This window comes from Colletotrichum chrysophilum (assembly GCF_026319265.1).
Source record: "Colletotrichum chrysophilum strain AFK26 chromosome Unknown scaffold_64, whole genome shotgun sequence".
NCBI lineage: Eukaryota > Fungi > Ascomycota > Sordariomycetes > Glomerellales > Glomerellaceae > Colletotrichum > Colletotrichum chrysophilum.
In genome coordinates, this window is record NW_026517351.1 from 49,087 (window position 1) to 61,086 (window position 12,000).

The following is a 12,000-nucleotide window of genomic DNA, read 5'->3' on the forward strand; positions in this document are numbered from 1 at the left end:
GATCTTGTGTGCAAAAATGCCAAAGCCGTCATTGAACTCAATGGTGTACCGGCATGTCGACGCTTCGCAGTTAGGGAAACCACACCAGCGCCAGTCACAGTCCGGCGTATTACCCAAATTTCGGAGCTCGCGGTCCTTGTAACGATCTCTAATCTTTCGACGACGAAGCAAGATGTTGTAATACGCATCATGTCGATGATTTCGAGTCGATCCTTCAAATACAAAATTCGGAAAAGGGGCTCGGGCACGCTTGTCCACGACTTCAGTGGTGAAATCTGGAGGTGTTTTCCAGCTGTCATCCAGGAAGGTTTGAGACATAAACCACTCCAGAGCAGGACCATGCTTGCTATAGTCCAGTTTTGGAACAGGTGGAAGCTGCTGCAATTGTCTCAGGTCCGGGGCGGAACGGCTGCTTCGCAGTGATACATCGCTTCCGCTGCTGCTGGCTTCGTCATCTGAGCCCCAGTCTGACAGGGCCAGTGGAGGTGAAAGTTCGAGGCTTCCAAGGCTTCGGACGCTTCTGAGGGAACGTAATGAGGGTGATGAATTCGCATCTCTCTCCGAAATTAGTTCAAAAGAGCCATCAGGATCACTTAGAAATGACCAGTCATGACTGTCATCCATGGCGGATGATGAAGATGTCTCATGATAATCTCGTCTATTTTCGCCTTTGTCGTCGAGTTCTTGATTATTTTCAGTGGGAGGATTCGGAAAAAAGAAAGAGTTGCCTTCGTTCTCGGCCATTCTGGACGTCGTTCGAACAAATTACTGGTGATCGAATCTTCTGGGTTACGACTGTGATACTGACCATTGGATTCTGATGCGGGAGAGAAGAAATAAGAAGATAATGGTTCGACCATTCAAGTTCTGCTTGGACAACATGGCTTCATATATAGGCAACCATATCTCTCAGAACATATCACAAGTGGCTTCACACAATGCCATTAATGATGAACAATGCTCAGTAGCCGTTATTTCATGACGCACCCAAGGCCTGGTCTCTGTGATACCTGACCATAGCTCCTGCGTCATAACTAAGGTCCATGGATAATGGCCTGGCCAGCCAAACGATCCCCTGGGATTGGAAGCAACTCGATTACAAGCTTGCAGTTTACAGTGTCATGTGGAAGAAAGAATACGAGAGACGTGCAGGCAGAGGGACATGATATGCGACGAAAGTTTAATATGTGCAAATTTAGTGACGTTTATTCAACGAAGCCTTTATCACAAGTTGAAGAATTCAGGCTTTCAAAGACCGAAAGAGCAAAGGAGGGTAAGGGCCTGAAAAGCTTCAAACCCCAGTAGACCTGACCTGCAGGCTACTAGATGAAGTGGATGTTGCTTGCCTAGTCCAGATCTGATCCCTTGTTGACTTGATACCAGCTATTTCCAACTCGCCGTTGTCGTCCTCCAAGTCTGAGGCCTTCTCTTTGCAAATTCCCTCTGAGGGTGTGCCTGCGGCCTGGTCCACACCCTTGAAACCATCGTCTCCGTCCAAAATATTAGTAGCAGCGGCCGATTGCAAAGCTTTAGTGGTCTCTCGCTTGCGGCGTGCGGCCTCATCGGCCAGTTCTTCGGTCCGGCGAGAACGGGCCTCGTAGCCGGCCACCAGCTGCTTGACACGGCCGCCCCCAAAGGATCCAACTCGAGCAACTCCAGTGTTGCCAATTTCCGAGTGCTCATAGACGTCTGGGGATCCAATGGTGTTGCTACGATTATTGATCTTAGACTTATTGGGATAGGAGTTGGAGAAGTCGGCCGGAGCATCGGATGGCTTGCTATCCTCCAACCATTGCATGCAGCGGGCATGGTATCCGGCGCCACCATGCATGCTCTCGAGAGTGTCTGACATCGTGTTGGCTGTTTGTGAAGAGTTTGTGTTGAGTTATGTTGATGGTATGTGTTGCTTCAATTGATTCAGTTGGAAGTGACTTGCTTCTGAGACTTGAAGGAAGACGAAGGCAGACTGGTCCAGTTATGTAAGTTCTGGATGAAATTTCATACTCGAGTCAATGAACTTATTTGGTTCTGTAAAAGACCAAGCAGTTGAATGGCCTTCTTGTTGTCGTCCTCAGAACAATGAAAATGAAGATTTATCAATTCAAAGAACAGGCTTCTTCGTGCACCGCGGTTTCTGTCTGAACACAATGGGCGTAGTCCAAGTGCAAAAGAACTAAGAGCTACCACATTAAATCTGGCGAAGAATGCTTTTGATCATAGAACATTACATTTGGGGCCCATATGGTCAAAAGATATCAAAGGAAATGGGCCTCATGTGTATTTGACAGGACAAGGTGTCAGAATTGAGTTCCTGGTTGCCTCAACCCCTACAATCCCGAGATAAGTTGCAAAGACTACGTTTCGATGCTAGAAATCTGCAGCGTTGGAGTGACGAAGAACATAGCGGTTTGAAGGGAACAATCGACATCTGTCGTCCGGGTACCCAATCTTCACAGTATGATTCCCTAACAGCTTTTCTTATGCTTATTTCATATAACTGGAGCGCTCTTAAGCACCGTAAATATGACGAAAGAAAGAGAACCCATATGTTGGCTTGAGCTAAACCCATCACCAGACCAGAAAAGACTGTTTAGCGAAGTTTGAAAGCCCGACTATGCGCAATTGTCTGGGACCTTGGTGTCATCCCATCCAGAATCGTATTTCAACCACTCAGCATCCAGCATCCAATAAGACGTACGTCCCTCAAAGATCACTTGGCAACTCGCTTGTTCTTCTTGTTGGGATGCCTCTGTTCTGCACGCGGTGAAGTCAGCCTGGGGGACGGTGTCGATCAGATCTGAGACATGCTGAAACCATGGCAAAGTCAGCCAAGTTTGAAAGTGGCTGGCCGTTTGCGATCCGGGAACAATAAAATACTGGATGTTGTGAGGGAAGCCGCTGTGACAACCGATAGACAAAGAGGGAAAAAAAAACATCTTAGGGAGCAGAGAATGCCTTGTGGACGACACTAAGAACATAGAATTTAGCCATGTGAAGCGACGTGGGTCGAAACACACGACGTTAGACCAGCTTGGCCGTGGCGCCGAGGGAAGTTTGCTTCCTTGTTCATTCCGGGGGCTTACGCGCTGGGTAAGACTTCATGCGATGTGGCGCTTTGGCGGACAAGAACACATGCGCTCTTTCAGCCACGGCGCCATTCCGTCCGGTTGAAACCAAATTTAGGTACCCAAAGTCTGGTCATGCCAGTGCTAGGTGGCCGGCTCGGGTGCGAGAATATTAATCTCAGGCATTGGGGGTGAGTGTTACATCGGAGAAATGGCAACGAAAGGATTTCACATGGCCCCAATGTATGCGCAGAAGTCGAAGAACAAATATCTCCAATTTTAAGCTTATGACAGCCAGATCGCCACATAGAGCGTACCCCATCGAGATGCACTTGGCGTCAGTAAAGCGATCGACTCTTGTTTGCCCTTGTTAGACCGTGGCACATGTGCTAGACCAGGAAAACCATAGCAACGTAAACTTCCAGACGTTACTGACGCCTAGTGATACTCGTTGGGATACGCTCGAAAACCTCGCCCAAGTCTCAGAGGTCGATATTGCTGGCCGGCCGGGCCAGATTAGCCCTCCAATGGTGCTTGTTGATAGGGTCCTTCTGATACAGGTTGATCTCGAAGAACCTATCGTGTATGTCACATTTGAAGTTCTTGAACCTGAAGGAGACGGGTCAGCAGGCGCATTCTCCGAAGTCCAGTACCGTCCAATGCGAGGAGGATTCGTTATAGAAGGAAGAAGAAAGGGAGGTTCCATACGAATTGACCTTCTGGAAGTTGACTTGGATCAAGAAGTCTTCAGAAACCTCAACGTATGAATGGGTGCGATCCGCAAAATTGACAAAGTATCGCTTGCTCTCTAGCGGCCCATAGTTGACTTGACGCACCAGCTGGATTGCATAGAGAGGCGATCTTGGAAGTTTCTTCTATGACTGTCGGCTGACCATCGTTGGCCCAGGCCATGAACTGAGTGAACCTGACCTCATGATCGGTACGCAGAGCCTTGTAAGGCCTGAGGGACTCGCAGCAAAGTAGTGCAGACATGGCTTGATTGACGTTCAGGCACAGAAAGAAAATAGTTCGGTGAGACTTGCTGGATTTTAGAAGGAAAAGGAAGCGGAATTCCTCCATTGCCATTTAATACAAATTCATGAAAACAGAATTTGAAGTACTCGGCCTGTCAGGACCTAGCCACGGATACCACGAAACCAATGCCATCTCTGTTGTCATTGGTTATCGCACATCAGATGAGGCCTACAAGAAATAAAATTTCACAACACATGAAGACACATGGGCCATGGTTATCGAGGAGATAGAGTTGAGGCCTACCATTCCACGCGTCCAATCATACTGAACGCTTGTCATCTTGCTCAGAATGCTCCCGGCGATAAATACCCCCCCCAACCAACGTGCTCAATTCCCGGATTTCTCTCCCTTCCCCACGGCCGGCACATATTGTGCGAAGCCTGTCACTCCTTTCCACAACATTCGTTGCCGACCAGATCACTCTTTTCTTGCTTTGAAGCTTAGCCCTTGAGCTCTTGTTCTTGCCATCACCATCCAGCAGGCTTACCACTCCTTCAACTATTTCTTGGGTAGGCCTTAATCTCAAGTTCAGACCCCTCAGGCTCGACTGGTCTAGGGTTACTTTATTATCATCATCATCAGTCTCTCCAAACAGTTGATCCTTCGTGGGTTCAGACCGGTAGTGGAGGGCCACTCGAAGAATATGATTGGAGCGCTGCGTCTAGCTTTCTCCAGCCTGCTGGGCACATCAATGGGGAGCAGGAGAATCATGGGCAAAATAGAATCGAGGCCGAGAGGAATTATATTCCCCAACAGTCCTTACCAGAAACACATCAGTATCCTGGCAATGACGACCATCAGGACGACGCGTCCGCCGAGGAAGCAATTGGGATCCATGATGGAGAGTCTGGCCCTTGGCGATGCGACGAATGTCGACGTGTCTACCAGCAGCGATACCTTCTCAAGTAAGCTTTTCCCGAGATTATCCAAGAAGTGATTTAACTTTGATTGAAGCCGATGCATACGAAACACGCCAGACAATTCAAGTGCACAGAAGAGGGTTGCTCATCAACATTTGTTTACAGGAAGGATCTACGCCGCCATCGGGAGGACAGACATCCTGAAAGCGTGGAGGGTTTCTCACCTTACTTCTGCCCTCACAATGGCTGCAAATACTCGGAAGGGAAAGGACGTGGATTTCCCATGAAATACAATCGCGACAGGCACGTCCGCACACAGCATCGCAGCCAGCCCTTGAGCTAGTAGAGTTAGACTCAATGAAACGGAATTCCAGGCATAAACCTTTGACCCTCCAAAGTACTGTGACTCGAATCCACTCCATGCCGTCAGCGACACCCAACCTTCCCGCACGGAGAACGAGCGCCATTAACCGCCGGCACCGTCGAATTGCCAGCCCCAACGGCCAGCTGCGCGGCCCAAAGCCGCTAGCGCGAGCAGCGCAAAATTCCCAAGCGAGTTTGGCGGAATCAGAATGCTGTGAATGGCCAGCCTTGTGCAACTGCGGAACTCGTAATTCAGTTGGGGGACTGTGGCTTACGCTAGCTAATCTCACCACGAGACTTAGGCTCGATTTTTGCTCCCTTTTTGTCTTAGCTGTCAGCCCCAGCTGTTCAGCTACCTCATCCCGGCCGGAAGCTATGAGGGGTCTTTCAGATGATCTGAGCTGTGAAAGGACAGAAAGTCTGCGGCTGTATGCCGGGGATTATTTGCGTCCGGAATGTTGTGACCTGACATGGTGTCGATCTCGCGGAGAGCTTAGATATAAGCATGTCTGTCTTCCCCCTCCCGGCAGATGCCCCTGCCCAGCTTTTCCCCTCGAATCGAAAGCTTATACCCTGGCAGACTGCATCTCAAGGGTGATCACACGACCATAACTTGGCAGAGGGCCAGCCAGAAGGGCATCGTGCAGAGGATCCCCCACCATGGCCAACATCGATCAAGACCTTTGGGTTCCAGGTAACTTGACCTGGGACCAGCTAAACTTCCATAACAACTGCACTGGTAGGTACCCACCTAATCTCTACAAGCTATCATCGCGGTGATGTAGCTCACAACGACAATAGCATGGGGTCAATGGCTTGGAGCATTGGTGCAACCTGACCCTTGGGACCCAAGTTCGACACGCGGAATGAGCATGGAACTCTCGATGATACTCTTTCTCAACTCCATCCCCGAAAGTTCCAGTAACTATACCAGTCTGACTACATGGTACGCAGACGTATCTTCTTTCTTCGCCTACAACATGATGCACACTCCTATTCCCAACGCCACCTCTCCCAAATATTATCAGTTTAGCCAGCGATTCAACGATACCATCCTTTGGGGCCCGAAAGAAAAGTGCGAGGCCGATTTCTGCAAAGCTGTCGGATACACAGGAAGTCAGGATCTATGTGGCATTGGCGTAGGTGTCTCTAATGTGCGTTGGTATTCAGATTGGGCTGATGTGTTTGCAGGTAGTGGTGTCCTACTTCCTCGAAGCCCTTCTCGGGACGATATATCTCATTGCCTTCACCGTTCATCAGTCGATCCGATACTTCAGCAGAAATACGTACAAGAAGAAAAGACAAGCTGGCCAACCACAGACTATCAGCGAGCGGATCCTTGACTCTTTCCGCGGCTCCTTGGACATGTTCCTAAGCGGCGCTATGCTGATTGCTGTCGCCATGCTGGGGGCGGCGCTGTATTCCAGCATCACCAACAAAGAGGAGAGAGAAAAGGTCAATCCGGATCTGCCTTCAGGCGAAGCCGTGTATGAAATGGCGCTTTCTCTGATTGCCTCCAACTTCTCGGTATTCCCGGTCATGCTACTCTATGCTTTAGTAAAGCATGACGGCCATCGGAAGTGGCTTCATCGCGCTGTGTTGTTCATTCTTTGGGGCCTGAGCGCATCCGTAGTCTACATGGCGCCGAGAGCTGAGGTAGACTATGCAGAGCGCAAGAGTGGCCATGCGAACTTTGACTGCGACCAGCGCGGCTCGCAATACTGGCACGTTGTCAAGGCGACCCAATTCCTTGTCATAGGGCTGCCTCTACTCTGGCTTATCATCACCATTTTTCTGACCACAGGTTTCAAGATCCCTGGCTTGGTCGACAAGCCCTGGGTCAAGACATGGAGGTCAATTTGGCGCCTTCTGATTGCGTGGATCAACCTCTTTCTCATGTGGGGCATTCTCGCCTACTTCACGCACTTCAGACAGAAGATTATTGATGCGGCGGGTGGTCTCGACAAGAACGATAAGTGGACATTTGGTCAGGTACTTGCCTTGGCCGCCTGGGTTCCAGTCGTTGCAGAGCTGTTCTACATCTTAGCTTGTGAGTACTCACTTATTGATTTGAGGAACCATTGGGTGCTGACATTATTGCAGTTGGCCTGGAAGACAGTTTGTCAGGGCATATGCCCTCAGATTACCACGCTTCGCTTGTCGGAAACACTGTGCAGGTTGACCCAAGTCAGGAGAGACCTTTACTTCATAGGGATTCGACCTACGATATGCGACATGCCTCAGTCTACAGCCAAGCGTCGATGTACGATCTCAAACAAACTGCGACAAATGCCTCATCTGCTACAACTCTCGCTTCTCCACCAGCATCAACACCTTCGACTCAAATGGCATGGCACGACCCGACCTATCAACCATTTCAACAGCAACACACAACAAATGCACAAAGGCATCAGAGCTGGGACCCGTATTACCATACTGGGTGGTAGGAGAACTCTGCAAAGGAGCCATACTTGCTCCTAATACAGCTAAGAGGAAGGAGAGGCGGAACTATGGCATCATGTATGATACGTTGCAAACGAAAGCATGGATCCTAATGTGACGGGAAGCATGAATAGACGAGCGAAAATGAGAGCTGCTTGTACATTAGAAGTTCGCTAATGCTAGGCAGTCAAATACACTTTAAAGACGGTCATATTGCTCGCGAGCCTCGCTGATGACATTTGGTCGACCGCGAAAAGTCCTTTATCCTTCATGTTTGGATGCATTGGATGGCGGAAATCGCGATCAGCATTGAAACGATTGGAAGGACAAGAGCATGACCACCATGTACCGAAACCAGAGCAAACCGGAGTCAGGAAAAGAATCAAGTCACATTCAAGCCATGGTTTCATCCGAATTACGCTGTAAACTTCCACAAATATCGGGCAAAGGGCCTCTGTAAGTGTATTGTTCCGGGCTACTTCCAGAACTGGGACAGATCCAGCATGGCAAAGGGTAGATCCGCATCGTCGTGATTACCCATCTGCTCCACAATGGACAAGAAGTCATCAGATGATATTCCGATACTATCAAGAAACTCGGCGTTGTTTGGTGTTTCTGGTGCGCAGACTAGGGGCTGAGGCTCGCTGAGCGTAGTAATGGAAGCCAAATCAGGTTCCGCGGTTGAAGACTCCCAGATACTTGGGAATGGCCGCAGTTGAAGCGAACGTACGGGCGGCCTCGAGGGTTGAACGTCAGGCTGATTAACCCGCACGGAAAACACATTGAAAAGATATTCCAGGTGAGTCAACTCAGCTTTGCGTACTTCAGCCACGGAGTTGCCCTTGTGGATCATGTCATCCAAGATTGCATGTGCTTCTCTGCCGTGTGCTGGCCCGTCTATTCCTGTTGTAGACGGAAATAAGGAATTTGCAATGGTTAGATGAATCGCTGCACCGTATGCGTACTCAAGATCGAAAGGAAGGAAGACTTCTGCTGTCTGGTAAGTTTGATGCGATTTCGAGGAGTCGCCTTTAAACGCTTACCGATTAGAGTATCCTCTCCAGAGAGGATCTGGAGTGTCTTGACTGCTGACTTGATTCCTGTTGACATCAACGGGATAAGAGGAGCCATGAAGTTCTCCAGATCCGGTAGTCCTCGCCCAAAGTGGTCGAGTTGTTGTTTGAGCGCTGACAGAAGTAGTGGCCGTGTTGCGATAACCACGCACTGGGCATTGGATGTTAGCAACGAAATCACCAGGTTGGGATTGGAGCGACTGCACTTGATGATATAGAAGAGTAATATCTCTCGTTCCTTTTGGCATTGTGTCCACCGAGTTTTGGAATTTGACACGAGTGATCTTTTCGATCTCCTGGGCATGTCCTGCCAGAGTGTGCAAAATTGACTTTGTTTCTTCAAGAAACTTGCCTAACGGGGTCTTTTCAGATTTGTAAACGGCTAAATAAGCTATTAGCCGTGAACAAACTCTGCAGATGATACTGGCTGCATATTGACTAACTGTTGATGATGGAGGACAGTAGATGAGATAGCTTTACTCTCAAACCCAGAGTTGTGTCCTGAGGTGATGCTATGCTGGGCGGATCGAGCAGAGTTGTAATATCAATATCCTGAGTATTCATCGGAACACCCAGTGAGCATGAAAAATGGCGGTCCATGATATAAAGAGTCCACCACAGCTTCCGACAGCGTGCTACTGTGTCAGATCCTAAGGCCTCTTCAGGCAGCTGAGTGTGGAGGCCTTCCAGCTGGGCTATTCGTATTGCCTGGGCGACCTTAAATGTGGGAATGAAAGTCAGCTCATTCTCGTCGAGGAAGATGTGTACTTACATATAGCTGTGCTGACTCTCTTTGATAAATTGAGTATAAGTACAGACCGGCTAGGGCCAGAACCTCAATTGCGAGAAGACTGTCCTTCCACAACAACGAGGGATCAGGCAAAAGTGACATCGCACGAATGAAAAACTTGGAGCCTGGCGGCTCTTTGGGGGTTTTTGATCTCGAAAGAAAGGCTTGCCCAAAGGACAAGACCAACAAAAACTGAACAAACCATAGCCGCGACTCGGCTGCTTTTTGGACAGGGTTACCATAGTAGAACTCATTGACATTCTGGACGAATACTTCGTCATCGAGAAATTGATAGTTCTGGCCAAGGTGAAATTTCACTGTGTTATATAGATAAAGAGCATGCTCGATGGAAGGAAGACCTTTGATGTCGGGCGCCTCATCTGCGCCTGCAGCACTCCACTTTAAAATATATATTTCGTCGTTGAGGAAACTCGGCGCACTGAAGGGAGTTTCAAGCTGGAGTTTCTCCGCCATCATCAGAGTAAGTCGGGCGGTAAAGGACCATGTTGAAGACGGTGCCAACCAGACTATCAAGATCTCATTAGCTAATCTCAGGTGCAATACGACTGGAAAGAAAGAGAAATTACTCCAGTTTCTTTTGTTTTGATGAGTGTTTCGGATCGTCGTGGACGGCAGCGTGAAGGGACTTGTGTATACACAATGTGTTTCATCGCTAGATTGAACTCTTCTTGAACCCCTTCTTGGTGACGTTACTGCAACTGGAAATAATATGTCAGAAAAGGAATGAGCGTGCTTTAACTTGGTAATTCACTCACCGTCGTCATCGTTCTCGGAGCCGAAAGAAGCATCACACGATCTCTTGCTTCCGGTCGAACACACGTCCGAGGCCCGTCTTTTACTATCATCTTCGCTTCTGATGTGAACCGATCTCTCCGACGAGGATGCCTTCGTGCCCGAATCCTCATACTTGCATCTGACCACGCGTCGTCTACAGTTTGCACATGGCTCGTCACCAGTACACTTGATTTTGCTCGTCCGACACGGTATGCATCTGGAAAGTCTCCATGTGAGATCTTGCATTGCGGAGGGTTGTGGTGAGTCTTACGCGTTCGTAGTCCGTCTAATCTTCCTCCGACCACCGTCCATTTTTGAAGCACGGTCAGAACGAGCCCTGTTGAACAAGAAGGACAATGGCTCTTTGACGTCGAAGAATGAGTAAGTACAACTAAATTCGCAGCGAAAATTATTGATAACAGGGCATGCGGCCGATATCAAAGATGGATGCTACCGATCGATGAAGCGCAGAGACGCTGATAGCGGGTGGATGACAAGTGGGGACGGAGTCGTGTACCCCGCGAAATCACACAAAATCGTGCCGGACAAGCTCGTGACCCCACGACGGCAAGAATCCGGGGAAGGACGCTATGACACACCTTTAGCTAATGTGGTATGTCCATGGAAACTACTCCTAACTATTTGATGACATAACACTCGTGTATTCTGACTTGAATCCACTGGCTTGTGTGCGCCAGATGAACGGCCATCAAAGATACCTCAATTAATAATATTAGCTCTAAAGAAGGTTCTATAAGAATAATTAAGAGATTCGAACGGGTTTGCCTGGGACACGGAGATCTGTCATTGACTTCGCGGATAGGCTTTTTGATAAGGAACTTTTCACATTGCAGGCACGGTGGGCTCTGTCACATGCATATCTGTTTGATCAAAACGTCATGGAGTCGGTGGCCTAATAGTCTCTGCCTCCCATTTCTATCTCAACGAAGGCTACGTAGATAACGAAGATTGTTGTCAAATCTTAAACGCGAAGATCACACCGTCTGTCTTACCCGAAATTAGCGATTCGATCCGGAGCAGCCCCTCCTGATGTGGGGCCGAGAAGCCGAGCAGGGATCGGGTGCAGGGATCGGGTCGGAATGGCGCCGTTATCAAGAAGCCGAGTGAGCGAGTCCTCTGCTTGTAACAAGCTTCTGCTATCCTGAGGAATCTCTTATCTTCCAAATCTATCGTCGCCAACTTTGAGAGAAAAGAGTTTTGGTCTTTGATCATCTGAGTAAGGTAGATAAGAAGGAATCGGGAACCACAAAAGAGAATTGGTCATCTCGTTGCTGGATTGATGGCGATAGCGGGCCACTATTGTATTTTATACCCAGTCGGAGGCTAGGCGTCTCCATTCTCCGTCGCATGTCGCGTGATAGTGAACACAGAAGATCTCTTCAATTAGAAGATTTTCATACATATTTCTGCATACACATTATATTTTTGATGTAGTTCCAGAACAGGCTTTTGTTTTGAATACAGTGAACGCTCGGGACCCGTCTACTTTGGGAAGCATGGGAATTTCTCCGTTCTGGGAAATATCCCCAAGACGCATGCACCAACAAACGAACATG

The 12,000-nt window shown here is 48.8% G+C and overlaps 3 protein-coding genes across 3 annotated transcripts; 1 reads left to right on the top strand and 2 right to left on the bottom strand.

Moving 5' to 3' along the window:
* Positions 1-1,291: 1,291 nt before the first annotated feature.
* On the bottom strand, positions 1,292-1,852 carry COL26b_007727 (uncharacterized protein; the record flags this gene model as incomplete). Its single annotated transcript, XM_053180512.1, has 1 exon — positions 1,292-1,852. The coding sequence occupies one exon, from the start codon at positions 1,850-1,852 to the stop codon at positions 1,292-1,294; it is 561 nt and encodes a 186-aa protein (XP_053035505.1).
* A 4,131-nt stretch (positions 1,853-5,983) lies between these two features.
* Positions 5,984-7,883, top strand: COL26b_007728 (uncharacterized protein; the record flags this gene model as incomplete). The annotated part of the gene is made up of 6 exons (XM_053180513.1): positions 5,984-6,062; positions 6,278-6,477; positions 6,515-7,373; positions 7,427-7,510; positions 7,575-7,586; positions 7,810-7,883. The coding sequence occupies 6 exons, from the start codon at positions 5,984-5,986 to the stop codon at positions 7,881-7,883; spliced, it is 1,308 nt and encodes a 435-aa protein (XP_053035506.1).
* Positions 7,884-8,240: 357 nt separating this feature from the next.
* Positions 8,241-8,896, bottom strand: COL26b_007729 (uncharacterized protein; the record flags this gene model as incomplete). Its single annotated transcript, XM_053180514.1, has 2 exons — positions 8,241-8,668; positions 8,809-8,896. The coding sequence occupies 2 exons, from the start codon at positions 8,894-8,896 to the stop codon at positions 8,241-8,243; spliced, it is 516 nt and encodes a 171-aa protein (XP_053035507.1).
* Between the last annotated feature and the right edge of the window lie 3,104 nt (positions 8,897-12,000).